Raw genomic sequence first — 24,678 nt, forward strand, 5'->3', positions numbered from 1 at the left:
TCGATTCACAATTTTGAGATAGTCAATTTGGTCAACGTAGTTGAAAGGCCTGGAAATTATGTCTTTGAGAATGACAAACCCCCCACAGCCCTCAGGAAAAGGGTTGTAAGTTATGCCCTGGGGGCATATAGGCCTAAGTTTGTTTTATTTTATAGAAAGTGTTGTCGTAGAAACCTCAAAAAGGGCTCATTTGATTGGAAATTGAAATGGCTAGTGCCCTTTTTAATAGTCGAAAGTGATTTGAAGGCAACCAACACCCCTTCCACGCCCACCATTTATCCAAACACATCCAATCAAAATTTTGACATAGCAATTCTAATCAAAGTAGTTGAAAGGTCCAGAAATTATATCTTTGAGGATTGAACTCCCCCCACAGCCCTCAGGATAAGGGTTGTAAGTTATGCCCTGGGGGCATATAATATTTTTTTATTGAAAGCTTTGTCGTAGAAACTTGAAAAAGGGCTCATTCGATTGGAAATTCAAAGGGCTAGTGCCCTTTTTAATAGTCGAAAGTGATTGGAGGGAAACTAGCCCCCCCCCGCGCCATTTTGTTCAACGTACTTGATTTCCATATAGAAAATATGTTTTCGAGGAGGACACTCCCCCACAACCCTCAGGGCAAGGGTTTTAAGTTATACCCTGGGGGCATATAAGGTTTTATAGAAGGCGTTGTCGTAGAAACTTCAAAACAGGCTCATTCGATTGGAAATTCAAAGGGCTAGTGCATTTTTTAATAGTCGAAAGTGATTGTTGGGCAACTAGCACCCCTTCCTCGCCCACCATTTACCCAAACACATCCAATCAAAATTTTGACATAGCAATTTTAATCAAAGCAGTTGAAAGGTCCAGAAATTATATGTTTGAGGATGAAACTCCCCCCACAGCCCTCAGGGTAAGGGTTGTAAGTTATGCCCTGGGGACATATAATCTTTTTATTGAAAGCTTTGTCATAGAAACTTGAAAAAGGGCTCATTCAATTAGAAATTCAAAGGGCTAGCGCTCTGTCTCATAGTCAAAAGTGATTTTAGGGCAACTGATACCCCTCTCACGCTCACCATTTCTTCCAGAACATAGGATCAAAATTTTTAGATAGGTATATTGTGCAATGTATTTAAAAGTTCTAGAAATTAGGTCCTTAAGGATGAAAACCCACCTTAGAACCGTGGTAAGGGTTGTAAGTTATGCCCTGGGGGCAAATAAAGTTCGTATAGATAGCGATGTTGTAGGAACTTCAAAAAGCGCTCATTCGATTGAAAATTAGAAGGGCTTGTGCCCTTTTTAATAGTCGAAAGTGATTGGAGGATAACTAACACCCTTGTCACACCCGCCATTTCCCCAAACACATCCAATCAAAATTTTGAGATAGCCATTTTGTTCGACGTTGTTAAAAAGTCTGGAAATTACTTTTTTGAGCATGACACTCCTCCCACAGCCCTCAGTGCAAGGGTTGTAAGTTATGCCCTTGGGGGCACATAAGGTTTTTTTTATTATAGAAAGCGTTGTCGTAGAAACTTCAAAGGGATTCATTCGATAGGAAATGGATACAGCTAGTGCCCATTTTAATAGTCGAAAGTGATTAGAAGGCAAGTAACCCCCTCTCACGCCCACCATTTCCCCAAACACATCCAATCAAAATTTTAAGATAGCCATTTTGTTCAACGTAGTTGAACGGTCTGGAAATTATGTCTTTGAGGATGACAACCCCCTCACAGCCCTCAGGTCAAGGGCTGTAAGTTATGCCCTGGGGCATATAAGGTTTTTATAGTAAGTGTTGTGGTAGAAACTTCAGAAAGGGCTCATTCCATCTGAAATTGAAAGGGCTAGTGCCCTAGTTAAAAGTCGGAAGTGATTGGAGGGCAACTAACCCTCTTCTCACGCCCACCATTTCCCCAAACACATCCAGTCAAAATTTTGGGATAGCATTTTTCTTCAATACAGCTGAAAGTTCTGGAAATTAGATCTTTGAGAATGGCACCCCCCCCCAGCCCCCCGGGCAAGGGGTGTAAGTTATGCCCTGGGGGCATATGATGTTTTTATTGAAAGCGTTGTCGTAGAAACTTCAAAAGGGCTCATTCGATTGGAAATGAAAAGGGCTAGTGCCTTTTTTAATAGTGGAAAGTGATTGGAGAGTAACTAACGCCCCTCTCACACCCACCATTTCCCCAAACACATCCAGTTCTATTTCTGAGATAACCATTTTGTTCAACGTAGTTGAAAGTTCTGGAAATCAGGTTTTTGAGGAAGACAAACCCCTCTCAACCCTCGAGCGAAGGGTTGTAATTTATGCCCTTGGGGCATATAAGGTGTTTATAGAAAGGGTTGTCATAAAAACTCAAAAAGGGCTAATTCGATTGAAAATTGAAAGGCCTAGTGCCCTTTTTAATAGTCGAAAGTTATTGGAAGGCTTGACATTTTTATAGTAAACATCGATGTGTGTACAATGCATTATTATTTTTTTTCTTTTTTTTTTGTTTAGAACAGGCACTTCGTATCGAAGGAGTTGTCTTAGGAACTTCGAATAGGGCTCATTCGATTGAAAATATAAAGGGCTAAAAAGGGCTAATAGCCTAAGGTGATTGGAGGGCAAAGAGTCCCCCTCCCACGCCAACCCTCCCATTTAACAACATTGAAGATTACTACTGTGTCCCCAAAATAGCCCCTCCATTAGGGGCAAGTGACCATCTATGCATTTTTGGACCCCTTTATCTTCCTTTCCCCCTAAGCAATTGATCAGTTACTCTTATAGACCCATTACTGACGAGAAGGTCGCCCATTTCAAATTAAAACTTAGTTCCAAATCTTGGGTTTATTAAATCTTAAAACGAACAGAAATTATTCCGTATATGAAAGAGGCTGTGCCCTCCTCAACGCCTCGCTCTTTACGCTAAAGTTTTTTTTTGTTTTAAAAAATAAAGTTGTGAGACAGAGTCAAACTTTAGCGTAAAGAGCGAGGCGTTGAGGAGGGCACAGCCTCTTTCATATACGGAATAATTTCTGTTCGTTTTAAGATTTAATGTCGCTCCTTACTTTCAGTTTAAAAAACTTTTTTTCATTTCAAGGCTGCGAAAGCGGGGGTTTGGGGGGCAGCAGCCCCCCAACTGTGCCTCCTAATCCCTGTACGTTTTAAGGTTCGACCTTGTAACTCAGCCTCTTTAACTCTTTAGAAAACGTAGTTTTTTTCAAATAATTTCTGCACGTTTTTGTACAGTTTATTACTTATTATTGCTTGACTAACTGTTAGCTGATCGTGTCAGGAGTTATTTAAAAAAGAAACTGACTTTCTTTTTAAACTTTAAATTCAGTATATAAAAAATTTCCTCTGACGGTGAATCGAACCCGGGTTTTGCGCCTGAGAGTCAGGAGTCTTGACCGCTGGACTAAAGAGACACAATTATAATTGTTTTTTAGTAAAGTGAATCTATTTTTTAAAGCAAGCAAATCCCCATAAAACTTGATATTTGGTTTTTGGAAAACAGGGAAGGAGTAATCAGATTGAGCTGAAATTTCGAGGATAAGCTCCCAGGCCCCAGGAAAAGTTATCCTCTAAATTTCAGCCCGATCAGACAATGTTAAAGGGGGGTTGTGGTGGGAAAAATTAACATGGGCTATTATAGGAAAACGAGGTTTTTCGTAAATATAAATTCAGGGGATAGTTTTTTCGGTCTGAAAATAACAAAAGGCCCTAATTGGTCAAATTCTGCTTCTAATGAGTCCTCATTCACCCGGATCAGTTGCCAACTGTGGCCTGTAGGCGTGGATAACAAAAAAAAGAGAAATGAATTTTAAGTGGCTATATTTGGTTTTTTGAAAACAGGGAAGGAGTAATCGGATTGAGCTGAAATTTCGAGGACAAGCTCCCGGGCCCTAGGAAAGCTTAACCTCTAAATTTCAGCCCAATCGGACAACGTCAAAGGGGGGCTGTGGTGGGAGGGTCGAAACATCCGGCCCAGTTTACCCCATGAAGATAAAGTCGGAGGGAGATGAAATTTTGCACGTTTCTTAGTTTGAGCTTGGGCTACAAAATGCAATCACCGCCGTCTCTCTGCGGCCTCTAGGACCTGAAATTTCTTAACCTTGTGGTGGGTCGCCTCTTTATAGAGACACAAGTGTGCCTCCTTGAGATAGTCGGTGGGGAGTAAAATTTTGCAGGCTTCTTAGCTTCAGCTTGGACTACAAAATTTGATTGCCACTGTCTTTCTGCAACTGCTAGGACCGGATATCGCTTGCGGGCTCTTATCTAAAAACGAACCCGCGTCGTTACGGGCTAGCCCGCTTATAGCGGGTTCTTATAGCAAAACGAGGTTTTTCGTAAATTTAAATTCGGAGGATCTTTGTTTTGGTCTGGAAATATCAAAAGGCCCTAACAGATCGAATTCTACTTCGAATGAGTCCTCATTCACCCGGATCAGTTGTCAACTGTGACCTGTAGGCGTGGCTAAGAAAAAAAAAGAAATGATGATGATGAATTTTAAGTGGCTATATTTGATTTTTGAAAACAGGGAAGGAATAATCGAATTGATCTGAAAGTTCGAAGATAAGCTCCTGAGCCCTAAGAAAGCTTAACCTCTAAATTTAAGCCCAATCGAACAACGTTAAAGGGGGGCTGTGGTAGGAGGGTCCAAACTTCCGGCCCAGTTTACCCCATGAAGATAAAGTCGGAGGAGGATGAAATTTTGCAAGTTTCTTAGTTTAAGCTTGGGCTACAAAATGCGATTACCGCCGTCTCTCTGCGACCTCTAGGACCTGAAATCGCTTAACATTGTGGTGGGTCGCCTCTTTATAGAGGCACAAGTGTTTTTGTTTTACTTATGTTAGCTAGCTTTTTGTCTGGCCGTGAGCAATGTGTAGTCCTCCCTAACGGGGATTCATCAGGTTTTTCCTTGATATCCTGTGGAGCACCTCAAGGGACTAAGTTAGGTCCTTTAGCATTTTTAATAGATTCTAATAATGTTTTAACAAGTTTTGACAAATCTTTTAAATTCGCGGATGATTTGACATTACTGAACCTTTGTCAAACATCTAAGACTTTGAATGTTACACTTGATTCACTAATTAACAATTTAAAGAATGATCTTGACAATGTTAAACTCAACTTAAGCATACCCAAAAGCAGTTTCATGTTATTTTCTTTTTTTTAAAAGTATACCCCCTATCAATAAGTACCTTTACATACCAAATTTAAATAAGGTTAAACTGCTTGGTGTGCAGTTGGACAATGACCTTAAATGGAACTCTCACATTTCCCACTTATTTAAGTCAGGTTGTTTTCTCCTTAAATCTATCTCTCTTCTCAAACGGTTCTCCATATCAATCCAAAACCTTAAAATAATTTATTGTTCTTATATAAGACCCTGTCTGGAATATGCTAATCCTGTCTGGCACCCTGGGTTGACCAAAGACCAATTTTCTAAAATTGAAATTATTCAAAAAAGAGGAATAAAAATTATTCTCGGGACAGCCTATACTACATACAATGAAGGTTTGGCTAGACTTGAACTTATTACATTGGAATCACGACGTCACATCCTTACCATGAACTTTGGTCTCAAGTGCCTTAGTTCTGACTATCATCGACGTTTTCTCCCTCCCTTTAAAGAAAATCCCCTAACTCTTCCTAATACAAGACTCAATGCTCGTAGAGCTCCAAATACCCAACTGGACCTGTATCCCCAAATGTTGACCATGAGGTACAAAAATTCTTTTGTTACCTATTTTGTTTCCCATTTTAATAATTGATAACTTTGGTTTTATGTTTATCCCCTAACATCTGTTTTATTTTATTATTGATTCAATTTTTTGTTTTATGTTTATCCCCTAACATCTGGTTTGTTATTGTAATTCTGACGTGCTTATGCTAGCTTTTGTGCTATTTTAGCCAATAAATCATATTCTATTCTATTTGCCCAATATGTTTCAAAACTAAATGTTGCCTTAAGATTAAATCAAAATGCACTGTGTTAATGCTAATTCCCAATAAGGCATCTCAGCAGTATCCCAAGAACGACTCAGGGTATTATATTCAAACATTTGGGGCTGCTTCTGCTCTTAAAATTTAACCAAATCAAAATGGCGTAAGTGTATCCAAGCTATCAAAGAGAGTAAACAGATTTTTTTGTGAATGGTATCAGGTTTTCTATTTCAGATCAACTAGAGAAGGCATCGAACTAAATCAAACTTGACTGTGTATATCCAGATTTCGGAGAGGGTATCTGCTGTAAAAATCGCAGAAAATTTTTCTGAAGTATGAAAGCAGCAGGCCAAAGTACACATTCTTTAAAAAACGAAAATATAAAAAAAATTACTTTCGTTTTCCCTGAAAAGACTATGTCAATATAAAATGAACAGAAATTAATTAAAAAAATTTTTTCCACAGAATAAGTTCTTCAAAGAAAATTAAAGAACCCCATTAAACCAAAAATGAGCAAAAATAAAATCAAATACTCTACCAAGCGTGAAACTACCACAAATGAATATGCATTGTCAGTTTAATATACACATACAGATATTTAGTAATCAAAATGCTAATATTATTTGATTTATTAAAGCTATAAAAGTAAAAACATTTATATTTTTTCAGTAAAGTGCAAATTACGTTCTGGCCTTGGGATGGCATACGGGTTTTGAGCCCTACTCGTGTTAATTTCTTCTCGTTTTGAGTTTGACTCGGTTATTTATTGTAATTTCTGTTCGTTTTGGGTTTCATTTATTTATCGATACTGATTTGTGGTAGTTTCACGCTTAGTAGATTATTTGATTTGATTTTTACTTATTTTAGGTTTAATGGGGTTCTTTACTTTTCTTTGAAAAACTTATTTTGTGGAGTTTTTTTTTTAAAATTAATAGGTAAAAGTACCATGCTAGGTAACTAAAAATTGCTTTAATTCGGCTATTGGCTGGATCACTCCCCCCTTGACTAGTCAGTCCTAAGCGCGTTCCAAATTGACGCATTGAATTTCTAGAGCCATATTTTTAATTTAGCGAGTTTCTCTCCGTTTTGTTGGTAATTTGTCAAATTCTCTCAGAGACACATTCTGCTTTGTGCCTAATTAATTCTAAAATTGCACTCAAATTGATTTTTGTCCAGATAGCAAGATGAGAAAAGGCCAAGAAATGGCCATGAAAAGAAATAGAAAGGGGCAATTGTTCTCACCATCCTATCTAGCTCGAAATTCCCACTTGGATAATTAAGACTCTGCTAGAAAACTGTCCGGAAACCTATAAATGACTCGACGAAGGGAAAGGTTTGACATATATGGCTTTCTTTTGTTGATCTTTCCCTTACTGAAAATAAAGCTGAAGGGATTTTTTTTTGTCAAAAATTGGTAATAAATAGGATTGATGGAATAAATAATCACTATCTTCCCTTTCAAGTTTCAAAACAAACTGCGCAAAAGGAAGAAAACGTTTTCCAGGTTTCGGTTGGCCACTGGTCTGTTAAACGGAACACACTTGCCACTTGCCTCTGGTTTTAGAATCGCAAAGGCTGTTTAATTAGAATAAGTAGCTCTTTTGAAAGTGCAAAAAAAAAAAACTTTAGTGCAAAGAGCCAGGTGTTGATGAGGAGGAGAACCCCCTTATATACGTAATATTTTCCTTTCCTTTTAAAGTATAACACTGATCTTTACTTTCAGTTGAAAAAACTTGTTTTTTATTTAATTTCTGATCGTTTTTTAAATAATTCTGTAAAAATCAGCAACTTCTCCATGGAAAATTCCCTTCCCCAATGAAAAATTCCTCCATGGAAAGATCTTCTCACGTAACCCCCTTTCACCGAATCCCCCTCTAGAAAAAATCCCCCCTAAAAACGTCTGAATGCTTCCCAATAACCAATGCTAAATGTAAACAATGGGCAAAGCTCATAACTTGCAGCCCTTCCCCGGGCGACTGTGGGGGAATAAGTCATCATCAAAGACATAGTTATTAGATTTTTCGACTATGCTGAACAAAATGGCTATCTGAAAATTTTCTGATCCGGTGATTTTGGGAAGAAGTTAGCGTGGGAGGGGAGTTGCCCTCCAATTTTTTTATCACTTAGAAAGGACACTAGAACTTTTAATTTTCGTTCGAATGAGCTCTCCTGCGATGTTCTAGGATCACTGGGTCGATACGATCTCCCCTGGAGAAAAAAAAAAATAAACACGCATCCGTGATCTTCTGGCAAACAATACAAAATTTCACATTTTTGCAGACAGGAGCTTGAAACTTCTATAGGGTTCTCTGATACGCTGAATCTGATGGTGTAATTTTCATTAAAGTTCTATGACTTTTAGGGTGCATTTCCCTCTTTTTTGAAAATATGCCAAATTTTCTCAGGCGCCTAACTTTTGATGGGTAAGACTAAATTTAATGAAACTTATATTTGAAATTACAATAAAAATCTGATTCTTTTGATGTATCTATTGGTATTAAAATTCTGTGTTTCGGTTACTATTGAGCCGGATCGCTCCTTATATTATTAAATAAAAAAACAAGTTTTTTAAACTGAAAGTAAGGAGCGACATTAAAACTTAAAACGAACAGAAATTATTCCGTATATGAAAGGGGCTGTCCCCTCCTCGACGCCTTGCTCTTTACGCTAAAGTTTTTTATTGTTTAAAGAAAATATAGTTGTGAGAAAGTCAAACTTTAGCGTAAAGAGCAAGGCGTGGAGGAGTGGACATCCCCTTTCATATACGGGATAATTTCTTTTCGTTTTAAGTTTTAATGCCGCTCCTTACGTTCAGTTTAAAAAACTTGTTTTTTTTATTTAATTTCTGATCGTTTTTTAGTTGGTGCAGCTTTTATTTTGGCTCACCGTCATTGAATAAGTAAACAATATCTGCATAAAAATTTTACTTTCCTTTTGCTAAATGGCTGTCTAAATTTGGTTCTGACGTAATTTACAAATTAACTTACGTAACGAACATCTATATTCGTATGTTTTTCTTCTGGGAAAAAATACAAAGTTGCAGATTTTTGTAGATATGAGCTTGAAACCTATGTAATAGGGTTTTCTGATAGGCTGAGTCTGACGGTGTGATTTTCATTAAAATTCTGTCACTTGTAGGGGATATTTCTCCCCTCTTTAAAAAATCAGGTAAATTTTCTCAGTACAGCCTTTGATGAGTAATACTAACTTAATAAAATTTATATATTTAGAATCAGCATTATAATCCCATTCTTTTGATACATTTATTGACATCAAAATTCCGTTTTTAAAAGTTTCGATTACTATTGAGCCATATCGCTTGTTTTTTTTTTGTTTTTTATATTACGTATATGAGGGGGTTCTCCCCTTAGTCAATACCACGCTCTTTACGTTAAAAGTTAAAATTCTGTTTAATTCACAAACCCCTGAATCACAAAGGCCGTTTAATTAGAATAGATAGCTCTTTTGAAAGCACTAAAAACAAACTTTAGCGTAAGGAGCGAGGTATTGACTTGGGGGCAAACCCCCTGATATACGTAATAATTTCTGTTCGTCTTAAGTTCTAATGTTACTTTCAGTTGAAAAAACATGTTTTTTTTTTATTTAATTTCTGATGGTTTTTTAAATAATGCTTGGAAATCCGGCGCCCCCTTCATAAAAATGTCCCTTACCCCAAAGAAACATCCTCCATGGACAGATTCTCCCGAGTAACCCCCTCCTCCAGCCCCCACCCCCCACCAGAAAAAAATCCTTCATGAAAATGTATGTATACTTCCCGATAACCAATACAATATGTAAGTAATGGGCAAATTTAATAACTTGCAGCCCTTCCCCTGGGAACAGTGGGGGGTTAAGTCATCCTAAAAAACATATTTATTAAATTTTCGACTATGCTGAACAAAATGGATGTCTTAAAATTTTGATCAGGTGACTTTAGGAAAAAAATGAGCATTGGTGGGGGCCTTGTTGCCCTCCATTTTTTTTTGGTCGCTTAAAAAGGCAGCTAAAACTTTTAATTTCCGTTCCAATGAGCCCTCCTACGATATTCTAGGACCACTGGGTCAATACGATTACCCCTGGAAAAAAAAACAACAACAAATAAACATGCATCCGTGATCTTTCTTCTGGCAAAAAATGGAAATTCCACATTTTTGTAACGAACTTCTATATTCATATATTTTTAATACGTATATTAGAGGGTTTGCCCCCTAGTCAATACCTTGCTCTTTAAGCAAAAGTTCGAATTTTGTTCTAGTTCTTTAAAAATGACCCCTTAATCACAAATGCCGTTAATTAGAATAAATAGCTCTTATGAAAGTACTAAATAATCTTTGGCTTAAAGAGCGAGGTATTGACTAGGAGGTGAACCCAATCATATACGTAATGTTTTCTGTCGTTTTAAGTTTTGATGTTGCTCCTTCCTTTAGTTGAAAAACTTGTTTTTTTTTATGTATATAATTTCTGATCTTTTTTTAAATAATGCTGGGAAATCCGGCGCCCTCTTCATAGCAGTGTCCCTTCCCCCATGAAAACTTCCTTCATGGAAAGATCCTCCCACATAACCTCCGACCCACTCCCCCCCACTACCAGAAAAAATCCCCCCTGAAAACGTCTGTATATTTCCCAATAACCAATACTATATGCTAACATTGGGTAAAGTTCATAACTTTCAGCCCTCCCCTAGGTGACTTCGGGGGATTAAGTCATCATAAAAGACATAGTTATCATATTCTTGGACCATGCTGAACAAAATGGCTATCTCAAAATTTTGATCGGGTGACATTGGGAAAAACATGAGCGTGGGAGGGGGCCTAGTTGCCCTCCATTTTTTTTCACTTAAAATGAGCACTAGAAATTTTAACTTCCGTTCAAATGAGCCCTCCCACGATATTATTATACTACGGGATCAATACTATCACCCCTGAAAAAAAAAAAAAAACAAAAAAAAGCGCATCCCTGATCTTTTTCCGGCAAAAAATACAAAATTCCACACTTTATTAGATAGAAGCTTGAAACCTCTACAGTACGGTTTTATGATACGCTGAATATGATGGTGAGATTTTCATTAAGGTTCGATAATTTTTAGGGGGTCTTTCCCCCTTTTTTCGAAAATCATCCAAATTTTCTCAGGCACGTAATTTTTGATAAGTAGGATTAAACTTGATGAAACTTATATATTTGAAATCAGCATTAAAATCTGATTCTTTTGATGTATCTATTGGTATCAAAATTCTGTTTTCTACAGTTTCGGTTACCATTGAGCCGGGTCACTCCTTACTTACGGTTCGTTACCACGAACTGTTTGATACATTTCGTTACCACAAACTGTTTGATGAATGTCTAAAGACATGCTTCCGTGATCCAAGCAGAATATTTTTGCTGACAAGGTTGACAAACCTCTTTCTGCACACAAATAGACATTTAGACTAAAATTGTTGGTGTTCAGCTCTGTTGATGGTTTTGTGTGTAAGCGTATAAACAGTATCCCGGAATAAGATATAGTACTACTTAATTCCTGATTTCATACTGAACAAACTACAAACCTCACTCCCTACCTTAACCGCTGTAATACGCATTATTCACGTACAGAACACAAGTTACTTTAATGTTCTTATCTGTTACACCACTTATATGTTCTTATCTGCAATGTTCTATTCTGTTACATCACTAAGGTTTATCTATCAGCAGAGCAAATGCCTGTTCATAATCCCAGGAAACTGAATATTAAGGGCTCCTAGCGAAAATTAGTTAGCCCCTGAAGGGGTTGAGAAAAGATCATAAATAAGGAGATTGAAGCTTGATGGGAGGGAGTAAAGAGTGAAGCTTTGAACAGATTAGGGTTGAAGAAGAGTATGCCTGGCCATTTTGGCCTCAGAGGGCTTGCTGTTGCTATAATTTATTAGGGCCTTTGAAGGCAGCAGAGGTTCATAGAGCCCTTGAATGCAACTTAATAAGTATCTTCAGGTGCCAACTGGCTCTCGGATGTATCAGTTTTAAACAAGACAAAAATGTAATATCTAAAAATATGGACGAATCAGTGATAAATTAATCAAACGAAATTCAAAGATTCATTAAGCTGTTTATAATTTATTTCACTAGAAATTTTAATTTATCGTCACCCTCTCTACAAAGTCTTAAAAAACAGTGGAGATGTAAAAAAAGGAAAAGAAAAAATCCAAAGCAAGAAAGAAGCATTTGACCAACAGGTAATATTATATTGTATGAAGTAGTTTATGTTTTGGAAAATAACTTGGAAGAAAGTATTGGAAAAGTAACATTTCTTTCAGTAAGGTTTTTTTTTTTTTTTTTTAGCGCAATATAAGAAAAACATCCATTTTAAGTGGGTTTATTTTATATTCCTCAATACTCTTGCCATCCATGGTGTAAGTGTTACACCATGTTACACTAGGTGAATTGTAACACGATTGCCCCGGATTGAACATCAACATATTTTCAAGAATTTGAGACAAAAAGCCCCGAAAAATTATTTATCGGAGAAAAAAAAGAAGAGAAATCCCACAACTAAAACTAATATTTTCTAGATTATTTTCAGCTTATCCCTTCATTTTCCTTCATTCAGGCTCTTGACAAATAGCAAACTGGGGAAGTAAATTGGGAATCTTTTCATTTTTTTAAATTCTATACAAGTCGTTATTTCTTTCCTTTCTTTTGACAGTTGTCATACACAGGCTTTTAGTTCCCATAAGAGTAATTGAAAGTTGTTGCGAGGATTTTTCTGACAGCTTCATTGACCGAGTTATTGTAATCATATTGGGGTTGACCAATTAGCAAACTTGGAGAATCATCCGTTAAGGCTTGGATATAAGCTTCTTTCTTTATTACTATGACAAATAGTTTACACACTCTTTTCTACAAGGAGCTCAATTGAAACCATTGAGGGCTAGACAGACGTAGTGTTTTCTTTTCATTTCTTCATTTCATTTATTTATTTTATATATTTATTTGTATATTTTTTTATACTTTTTATTTATTTTTACATTTATAAATTTATTTATTTATTTCTTTTCATTTCATTATTTTCAACATCTAAAACATGGACACTCAACGAAGACAACTTGCTTCGCCAAGTGATTAAGTAGCATATTAAGTGAGTTAGTAAGTAACTCCATAAATAGTATGTTGAAAAAATTCCAACATAATAAGAAAATATCTCAGACTTTAGAGTCAGCCAAAAAAAATGTTCATTTCTAGGGTTAATTCAGAAAAAGAATCCTAGTTCTAAAGCTGGCTAATGACGAATACTGTCATTTTTGAATTAGGATTGAGGAACTCTACGTCTGTCGTCCCTCCCGCCTCCCCCCAACAACTATCTAGAAACTGTTGTTTAGAGCAGACATGGTGCTTTTCTTGCGCTAGTGGATCTTGTGGTTGTGATCTGGGAGACTCACTTCATTCTTTTTCTCTTCAAATTTTCTCAACTTGCCACAAGCCTAATAACACCGGCCTCACGAAGAGGACAAAGATTAAAGAATATTCGTGATCTGAATTTTTACTACCAAAGTTTATCTACGCTAACGCTGAAAGTCTCAACCCAGATAAGGTAGTTGCAATAGAAACCCTAGCATGCATCCTTAAGTCAACTGTACTGGTGGTAACAGATGTCCACCGCCAAAATATCGGTCTTATGAATATCAATGGTTTTAATAAATATTTTAAGCTTAGACCAGATGATAATCCCTTGGGAAAAAGGGCAGTGGCGTAGGAATCTATGCCCATGAAAAGTTAGCTACAATTACTATTGATGTTCCATGTCTTGACTGTGGCTAAGAAATAATGTGGCTAAGAACCCAATCTAAAAGAATTCCAAGGAGAACCAATGGTTTGACTGTGTGTGCTTTCTATTACTCGCCTGGCCAGCCCTACGAACAGAAGAAAAGGTTTCTTGAAAAGCTCCACCTGAGTGCTGCCTACGTTTCAGGTAAGGGGTCCGGATGTGCGATGTTTGTTCTCGGTGACGGCAATGAGCTGAAACTAAAAAAATTTTACAGGGCGTTTGAGTTAAGCATTACTGTAAATTTCCCAACTACAAAAAAGGAACATCACTTGACATAATCGCTACAAATATGACCAAATATTACAAAAGCCCCTCAGACTGGGTGGAAGTTACCATTTCTCACTTGAGCTAAATCCGTTGAATAGCGTGAAAATAACGTACTCGACGAAAGAGACAACCAGCCGACCAATCGCTGATACCGGTTTGTTCGAGTTTGGAAACTGGATAAATCAAGACAGTTGGATAGATTTATCGAATGCCAGCACTGCCGATTCAAAAGCAGAAATTCTTCAAAATACTCTACTTGAAAAATTTTGCAGTTACTTCCCCGAGAGAAAAATCAAGTCCTTCTGCGCCGACCGTCCGTACATTTCAAAGGATGTTAAAAAGCTGATAGCTGAGAAATGAAGATTGTTCAAAGAAGGGAAACGCGAGATAGCTATTGTTTTGAAGAGCAAAATTTGCAAACTGACACGCCAGACATCAAAAGACTACTATCAAGATAAAGTAAATGATTTGTTCTAATCCAAACCCCTACAGTGGTACAAAGAAGTTAAAAAACTCATTGGAAAAGAAACTAAGTGTGTCAATTTCAACTTGGATGATATAGATACGGAATTGGGCAACCAACTTAACACCCACCTGGCTAGTATTGTGCAAACCCTACCTCCCTTATGCCCAGATGAGATACCACAGCCACCTCAAGATTATCAGGACATCCCTACAATAACAGCTCAAATGGTGACCAAAAACTTGGAATGCTCAAACGAGCGAGCGTTACGGCAATTGATAACCCAATCCAAATCATAAAAACATTCCCAGACGAACTTAGTCAACCACTTTCAAATTTATTTAACCACATCACTATTTCTGGCAACTTCCCGTCTTATGAAAGAAGGGATATGTGACACCGATACGTAAAAAAGACGCACCTAATGACTTCACTGGAGTTCGGCCGATCACTCTTACACCGGTATTTAGCAAAGTCTGCGAGCGATTTCTCTCATCCTGGATAGAGGAAAAGATCATCAGCATGGTGGATCCAAAGCAATTTGGTAGTCTTCCCAAGAACTCAACAGCTAAAGATTTGGTATGCCTTCTGGCAAAAATCCTCAAGAACGTAGACAACTCGAACTACTGGATAAACTTCATGGCAATAGATTTGAAAAAAGCTTTCGACCTGATCAACCACATTAAACTCATCAAAACGTTGCTTACAAGGTAAAGTATAACCCCTGCTTTAGTTAGAATCGTTGCCAGCTTTCTCTGGGATCGAAAGCAAAGCACTAAATATAAGAGCGCATGCTCAACCGAGGTTCAAATACACCGTGAAGTGCCACAAGGAACAATTATTGGTCCCCTTTTGTTTCTTGTTATGATCAACGAGCTGGCAGAGTCCTATCCAAAAAGATGGAAGTACGTCGATGATCCATCATTAACTGAAATTTGCCACAAGGACTCCCCAAGCAACGCGTATGGTATAGTCGAGAACATTAAGAATCAGGCTGCCAGTAACGACATGGTGGTGAATATGAACAAACCCGTTGTACTTCCAATTTCTTTCTTAAGGACTAAACCAACCCATTATCCTCCGCTACACTAACAACAGATGGTGACCGTAATTAAGCTGCTAGGCGTCCATATTTTGTCAGATATGAAGCAGGGCAAATAAGTAGGAAGCAGAGTCAACCGTGGAAATATGGGTATCTCTGCTATGAAGTTACTATCTCGTTATGGTGTTCCTGTTGAGCATCTTCTGAGTTTCTATCTTTTTTTTTCATTAGACCTATATTAGAATATTGTTGTCAAGTATGGCATTTATTCCTTACTCATGACCAGTAGGATAAATTGGAACGAGTTCAGTTCCGTGACCTGCTTGTGGCGTCTACATCTCCTAAAATCCCCTATATATCGCTACTCCAAGAATTTAAACTTGTTACCCTTGAAAAAAGAAGGCAACAACTTAGTCTTAAGTTGGGAAAGGGTATCTTGAAAAATCTCAACCTCCGTGATATACTTCCTCCGGATTTTTCCCCTTGTAGACAAAGGTTGCAAAGGTCTGTTGCTGAACCTATACCAAAAATACAACCAGTATTTACAACCCATGCAAAATATGAAAAAAAAAAAATTGCCTAGGTTTATTCGCCTTTATAACTTAGATGGATAATTTTATATATAGATGTATGTTATTTTAATTTTTTTCTTTTTAGTTTTTTCCACCGTGTAAGCGTTGTGAAAATTGTAGTAGTTTTGACCGTGTCACTGAATGTGAAAATTACATTTTGTATCTGTAGACTTATTGAATTATTTATTATTGTCTTGACGAAAAACAACAAGAATCGGCCCGACCGTGTAAACGTTTTGAAATAAAGGAAAATTTGATTTGACAATTGTCTAGCCCTTAAGATTTAATAGCTCTCTCATAAGGTTAAATCTTCTTGACGTAGTTCTGGAAGTTTCTAGAAGTTTCTTTCTTTCTAGAAGCCTTTTTAGAAGTGTCTTTATGTTTTTCTTATTTGCGTACGCAATGGCTGCTTGTGCCGCTTGGCTGTAGAATTTTGGTATTTCTAGCTAAACTCATGAGGAGGATATTCCAGCTCTACAGCACTTTCTACCTGGTTTGATTCCTGGATAGCTCATAAACTGTACCCAAGGGAAGTTCTTGTGGAGTTCATATCTCCAGAGAATATATATCGCTTCTGCCTCTTTCTCAGCCATGATTGTGGCTGTAAAATTTTGGTATTTCTAGCTAAACTCATGTGGAGGATATTCCAGCTCTGCAGCACTTTCTACCTGGTTTGATTCCTGGGTAGCTCTTAAACTGTACCCAAGGGAAGTTCTTGTGGGTGTTGAAGGTTTTTGGGTGTTGAAGGTTTCGTCGGACAGTATCTTCAAAATGCACATTTTTATTTGTTTTTGGTTCAATAATTCAAAAAACACCCTATTTGGGTAAAATTTATCTGAATAGACTTTTTTCAAGCACAAGCAAGAATGCCATTAGGGAAGAGGACCGGTGGATCTCTGCGTAGAGGGAAAGGGAGGGGGGTTAAGCCTGAAAAAGTGTGAATCTATGCCCAAATTTTCTAACTCACCTTCACACAAAAATAAAAGGGGGTTAGGGGGAGGAGGGTATAGAAATTAATCTCTAATCCTTTCTGATTCTCGGGATTATTTTTGGACTAGGCTAAATCCGTGATGTTGGTGCTTTTGGGGGGGGGGGTGTAATAATGCACCTCTTACTACAGACGGTGTTTTTCTGTATAACATAAAATATTACATTCAGATGTCTACCGGTATAAAAGTGAAGACGCTTCGAGGGACAGGGGGCATGAGTGCCACTAGAAAATTCTTTGAGGTGGTGGGAGGAGTACTACAAGGAGCTTCTCTTTTCTGGGGTTTAAATGGTAATTTATCTCAATTTTCAATTTGTATAAAATGTTTAATAGTCTCTTATTTCGCAAGGATATGGCCGTCAATAGCGTTTATTGGAGCACTCCTATAAAAAAAAGATTTGTGCAAAGAATTCATCTTGAAAACCGTGGAAAGGATGAACCAATATTTTACTTTGATATTTCAGACTCGCCTCTTATAATAAGTATTCGGAAGTTACACTTTGGGAGGGGGGGGGATGATGATTATTCTTGAATCGTTATATATATATATATATATATATATATATATATATATATATATATATATATATATATATATATATATATATATATATATATATATATATATATATATATATATATATATACTATATATATATATATATATACATATATATATATATATATATATATATATATATATATATATATATATATATATATATATATATATATATATAATACATACATAAATATACACACACACATATATTTATATACATATATATATATATATATATATATATATATATATATATATATATATATATATATATATATATATATATATATATATATATATATATATATATATAATATATATATATATATATATATATATATATATATATATATATATATATATATATATATATATATATATATATATATATATATATATATATATATATATATATATATATATATATATATATATATATATATATATATATATATATATATATATATATATATATATATATATATATATATATATATGTGTGTGTAAACAGCAATAATTGTATATTTATGTATGTATTTTTTTCTCGAAAACGGCTCAATATTTTTTCAGAAAAATTGGTATCTTGGGTTTAATTGGTATCAAGTATGGTTTCCAATTTTCCCAAATTTCAAAAATTAAGGCTCTTAATGAATTTTATTAAACTTCTGACCTATCTAGGTCGTTTTTTTAGGCGAGAATATCCCATGATACAAATTTTCCCGAAAAAATATGGAGCCGTTTTCGAGAAAAGATAAAAATACAATACACAATTATTGATTGTTTGTAAAGATAGTATATATAACGTGAAGAGGGAGAGGTTGAGGAGGGGGTAGCCTCCCTCATGTGCAAAGTGATTTTTGTTTGTTTTAAGCTAGTCTTAACAAGCTTCGATACTTAAGAATAAGTAAAGTGAAATTGTGCCTCTCAAATGCACGGTGCATAACCATGCATGGATTCATTTTATACATCTACACCATTTGAAACTAACATCCAAAAGCAAAGATTCTTACCTCATCCTATCGCTTTCAGCTTTAAAAAAATAGACAAATTAGATTAAAATGCTCGCTTGTTAATTTGACATTTATAGTGATAATTTATTCACTGCAGATACTTATTGTTACTTTTTATAATCTATAATCAAGTATATATTTTCTAATGTATTTATCTTGTATCCAATTGCAATTCAGTTACTCTGGATAATAAAAAGATATCAAACAAATTCTAATGACTTCTTGGGTTTCCCATCGACTAACATTAAGGTTTTTGCAAAATTTTTCTATCAAGATTTGGCTAATAACCTCTTCTTTATTCTCTGAAGATATTATTTTTCATTTATAAATATATTAATAATGATTTTTTGGAAAATTACATAAAGGTTGGATATTCTTATTTCTTCCCTGTTTTCACAAGACTGTCTCGGTACGTTTGGCTAGTCCTCATTTTTGGTGGTCCTTGGGCTGGCTTTTTGACTCTAAGGGAGGTGCGTTGGAGGGGGCCTTGAGGCCCCGACGCTAAAGATCCTAAATTTTGGCTGATTTCCGGGAGCTTCTTATTGAAACTATTACTTACTTTTTTATAATCCCCCCTTCCCCCCCAAAAAAATTCTAAGTAAATGTCTTAGCTTCGTGAATAATTCAAAGAGTAGTATAAACTAATCACAAGATTTATGCGTAAGAATGCGTTTATTTTAGACAGTTTGTGGCTTTCGGACACAATTACATCTAACGGATTGCTAAGTTAGGTTCATTCTGCAAGTTAGCAGATCCAATATCTTCAGCAGTTAAATCATTAACGTGCGAGGAACTCGATGGGGAAAAGGCGCACACCTACAGAAAAAAGTATTTTTTTAAGTTTTGCCTAACTGGAAACAAAATTCCTATTTAGTTTTATAACTTTTTCTGCATCGTGGTAATTTAAGCAAAAGGTATTAATTTAAGTTTTATTTTAATCAATAGATTAAACCAGGTTTTAAATTAAACGCTGGGTCTCACTGACTGTAGAAATATGCGTACATTAAGAATAAAAATAAAAAGAGAAAATAATTTACCGAAAGTTAGCGTCCCATATATCTAAGCAACGAAAGCGTTCCATCATTCCAATTCATCAATCATAGAAAGGAATATATTCCTTTTAGAGCTTTGTGAAGTACCACAAAATTATCTTTTGCAATTTCTTAATTGACTGTTATGAAATGAATACTCATAAATACTGCAATATTCCTTTCTCAATTTGTCTTGAGCACATTAATCTGGAATGTTATTATGAACATTTCTAACAAAAAGTATATAGGCTATAGGATATCTTAAGATTGATGTAGCCCTTATTGGTTTCCATAGTAATATTCTCCAAATTAAACCAGAATCTTAATCAAATGGCTTAATTTTTTATATGCATAGTGGCTATTTCTAGGAGGATTGGGGTTCAACCCCTCTTTTTAAGTTCTCATGTTTATCGTACTTTTAAGTAGTTTAAAAATTATATGTTAGTGAACTATTTCGATGTTCCTTCTTTCGATTCTCCAGTTTTTTTGCTAAAGTTTACATTTTTATTTTTGAGCTTCACAAATAGATTATCTCACAGAAGAGCTAATCTTTGCTTATTTTGATAAAGTTGTCTGACAACCTTGTCAAAATATGTACAAAGGGCATATTGGGTATGCTAATGGATTTTCTTTTAAGATTGCCTGTTTATGAAGTACTTACTTAATCCTATTGCCCCCTCCATGGGCGCCCATTAGGGGGGTGGGGGTGGGGGGTGGGGTAGGGGGCTCCCGCCCCCCTGGATGAATGATTGCCTTATTTTTATATTTTTGTTCTGAGATTTCTATTATATAGCATTAAAAGTGCCAATTAGACGAGGTTTGCCCCCCCCCCAGGAATTCAGCTTATGGGTACCCATGGCCCCCTCCCCCCATAGTGTAGCAAAATAATGCAAATGTGCAACCTATAGGGTTGCTAAAAAGTTAGGGGCAACCCTGTGTGCAAGTATATAAAGGGCTTTTGGTAGCTACGCTGAGTGAAAAGATAATATGATAGACATTAGTATGACAATAATAATATGAATTCCAGTATAATCAAAATGGTAATTTAATCAGCAGAATTTATTAATTTGATTTCCTTTTATTTCTGGAGGGGAATACCTGGTCTGAGGAAAGCAATTTCATTGCTTTTACGCTTGATTATTCTCAATTAACAAGTTATATCAAATCGCAATAAGTGTTGTTGACGCGCATGCAAGATTCGCTTTTGAACTTCCATTGCAAAATTTGTTGTGAATGGTTTTGGCCTATTATCGATAACACATTAATTTATTTATATTCTATTAAAACCGCGCTAACTGAATAATTCAATCATTTAAATACCAAATATACAGAAAATGTAATAAAAATATATAGGGTAGCACAGGGTTACCAAGGAGTTTTGGCAACCCTGTATGCAAACATGGACAGGGTTTTCAGCAGGTACGCTTTTTGGAAAAGATAATATGCTAGGTATTGATATTACAAAGTAGTAAAATGAATTCTAGTTTAATCGGAATGGTAATTTAGAAAGCTGAATTTATTACTTCGATTTTCCTTTACTTTTGGAGGAAGATGCATGGCCCGGAGGAAAACCATTTCATTTCTTATAGGCTACACTTGCCTATTAGAGATTAGCAAATGAAATCGAAATGCAATAAGTGTTATTGAAATGATCCATACACTATCCGCTTTAGAACTTCCATTCCAAACTTTTTGTCGATGTGACCTTTTTGGCCTGTTTGGCCTTTTTGGCCTGTTTTTATAACTGCATTTATTTGCTCCTAATCCTATTGAAACTACATTGACTTAATGTTTCATGCATTCCAATGCTAAATACAATAAAATTAGATATCCTTAATCATAGATGTGCACTAGTCTCGGCCAAAGGAAGAGGGAAGGGGGTTAGAAAGGACACTTCCATGGGGGTCAATAACAATGAACCAGTTCTTCATAATGAGATAATCCTAGGAGAGAACCCGCACCACATCTCCTACTATGTAGGTATGTCCTTAATGCATTTTTATTCATTAGTATTCCGAGAATATGTAAAACTGATACTATTCCAGCTTTTCCTGATTATGTTACCATTTCCTATGAAGAAGAAGAAGGATATGAAGTTGAAAATATTACATCAATCGGCCCCCTACCCGAAGGAACTGCTGTTTCTCTCGTTTGTCGCTCTGGTGGTGGGCGACCACTACCAGCTTTGGGATGGTGGAACGGAACTAAAAGGCTTGGCGGTAAGTGCCATCTTTCTTATCTAGAATTCACACCATTAATTTTTTTTATTCAAAGTGGGTATAAAAAGCAAAACTTAAATTATGACTGATAGGTATTTTGGAAAAATAGCGTCGTTGCATTTTTAATTTTCATCAACAGCGTTTTTCAGTAATTTGACTATCACCTACCTTGGAAATCTCTCTCTTTCCCTGTCTCTATGTCTCCCTCTATCTCTTTTTCTCTCTCTGTCCTTCTTTCATGCTCTCTCTCTCTTTCTGTCTCTCTCCTTCCCTTTCCCTCTATCTATGTTTCTATGTTTCTTCATCTCTCTCGCTGTCCCTCCCTCTCTTTCCCTTCTGTCTTTCTGCCCCTCTCTCTTTTTCCTCCAGCCCTCTTGCTTTTTCCCCTCTCTCTCTCTTTCTGTCCTTCTTTCTTCGTAACCCTCTCTTTCTTGGTTGTTCCCTCCCTCCTATTTAGGTGATCATAGTATAGGATAAATGCTTTGATTTACTATCCACCCTGAAATCTGCAGTATTGAGTTTCAGAGTATGGGGTAATCAGACAGCTTAAAATACTTATGCTTTACCACTAGCAAAACACCCTACTCTATTAGGCTCTTGGTTCCTTTGGTTCCTTGTATTTGGTTCCTTTACATTCTAGTAATGAAAAGTCGCAGCATCTTCAAGGGGAGCAGGGTACCCCTAAGTATCTGTCTAAGAAAACAAGTATCTCCAAAAATACGGGGAAGATAAGAAGACAAAATTTTTCCTAGAAGACAGGGAGTATAATCTTTCTGTTATACTGACAATGCGACGAATCAAATGCCGAATTTTGACCTCGTTATCCAACAACCTCTACCTTGCCTGCTGGTGTTGAACGTATACCCAATACAGCTGTGCTTAATTGGTTGCATATTTTCATTTTGTCCATCTATCTTGCTGTTGTGAGTGTGCTATATATCTGTTTTGTTTGAAATTTTCACATATTGGTCACAACATATACCACCCTTGATCCGTGAACATTGGTTTTAGGCTGATTTTCATCGGTGCTGTATAATCGTTTAGGGGTATATCCTCATTCAAGTAGGAAATTTATGAAAATTCAAGTGATCGATTCCAAAGAGATTCGATTCCAACCTGCACATGGCATACTTTTCAAATCTAATATTTTGAAATTTAATTTAAATATGGTCTCCTTTTCTTATTGCTGTGAATTCTTTATAATTGAAATTTATTTACACTCACTTAAAATAATTTTAATTAGAATTATATGATTGGAAAATATTATAGTAGTTTCATAGCCAAATTGTAATCACCAGGAAATGGATAAGCGTAATTGCTAGGTTATTCAAATCAATTGCGTATCCATAACCATTACGATCTTCTATAAGTCTCTGCCACGGTTATATACTACCTTTCTTTTTGTAAATATAAGCTTTTTTCTAAAATTTATTCAACTCACACCTCAATTGCATATCCCTTACTATTACGAACATCATCAAGGCTTTTCCACGGTTATGTATACCTTCTTTTCTTGTAAATGGCTGTTTTGTCTGTCTTTATCTCTAACATCGTCGAACTTTATCTCTAACAACTTTTTGGTTATTGGAACGTCTTAGAAGATTTCAAAATTTATGACGGCCTTTCCATCATAAATCTCTCTTCAGAACCTCTTTTCCAATTTTACTAGTGACTTACTGTCTTCAGCATGCAAATTTTATTATTCTTTTCAATGTGTCAGTAATACGACAAATAATGGCCTTAAGTGCTATAATACAAGTGTTCTATGTAGAAGCCGTTTAATATGTATGATTTATCGATGCTCATATGAGGAAAAAGAAGAAAGGTAAAAAACATCAAAACATTAGAGATAAAACGCTACATTTTTGCTATCAGAAACCCAAAACTACAGATTCCCAATGAAGTTTGAATTTGTTGATGAGGATTGTACATGAAAAATCGGATAATACATTATTTTCAACGTGTCACTGATAGTAAAAACAAAAGTCCATTTTGCTGAAAGGAATAAGAAATACGGAAAATAGGAAAAAAATAATGGGAAAATATAAAGGAGAAATTCTACATTTGCATCATCAGAAATTTAAAACTACTGACTTACAATAAAGTTTGCGTTCATTGATAAGGAATTTGCGTGATAAATTGGTCAGTAAGGAATTTTCAGTGTATCAGCAATAGGAAAAATATTGACTTGAAATGTTATTAAATAAAAAAACAAGTTTTTTTAACTGAAAGTAAGGAGCGACGTTAAAACTTAAAACGAACATAAATTATTCCGTATATGAAAGGGGCTGTCCCCTCCTGAACGCCTCGCTCTTTACACTAAAGTTTTTTATTGTTTAAAAAAATAGAGTTGTGGGAAATTCAAACTTTAGTGTAAAGAGCGAGGCGTCGAGGAGGGGACAGCCCCTTTCTTATACGGAATAATTTCTGTTCGTTTTAAATTTTAACGTCGCTCCTTACTTTCAGTTAAAAAAACTTGTTTTTTTATTTAATTTTTGAACGTTTTTGAATAAATGTGGGTTTTGATTTTGGCTCACCGCACATGAATAATCAACACCAAATTTGCATATTAATTTTACTTTTATTTGGTTAAATGGCTTTCTCGAACGTTGTTTAATTTTATTTACGAACGTTTTTATTAGTAATAAATATACGTAACTTACGAATTAACTTACGTAACGAATTTCTATATTCATATATTTTTATCCGTTTGCTATCCCGTTTTTTAGAGTTTCGGTTACAATTGAGCCGGGTCGCTCCTTACTTACAGTTCGTCACCACGAACTGTTTGATAGAATTAGTAGTATGTGTCGTCTGGATT

The 24,678-nt window shown here is 35.8% G+C and overlaps 1 protein-coding gene across 11 annotated transcripts in view; it reads left to right on the plus strand.

The window, feature by feature from the left end:
• The window catches only part of nrm (neuromusculin), a 326,404-nt gene that overhangs the window by 108,866 nt on the left and 192,860 nt on the right, over window positions 1–24,678 (plus strand). For all 11 annotated transcript variants that reach the window (XM_089091978.1, XM_089091975.1, XM_089091971.1 and 8 more), the window contains exon 4: window positions 21,684–21,857. In XM_089091978.1, the coding sequence (XP_088948104.1) occupies window positions 21,684–21,857 (174 nt within the window). The remainder of the gene's footprint in view (window positions 1–21,683; window positions 21,858–24,678) is intronic.

This window comes from Artemia sp. Qi Xiang Cuo, chromosome 7 (assembly GCF_049724085.1).
Source record: "Artemia sp. Qi Xiang Cuo chromosome 7, ASM4972408v1, whole genome shotgun sequence".
In the NCBI taxonomy this organism is placed as follows: Eukaryota; Metazoa; Arthropoda; class Branchiopoda; order Anostraca; family Artemiidae; genus Artemia; species Artemia sp. Qi Xiang Cuo.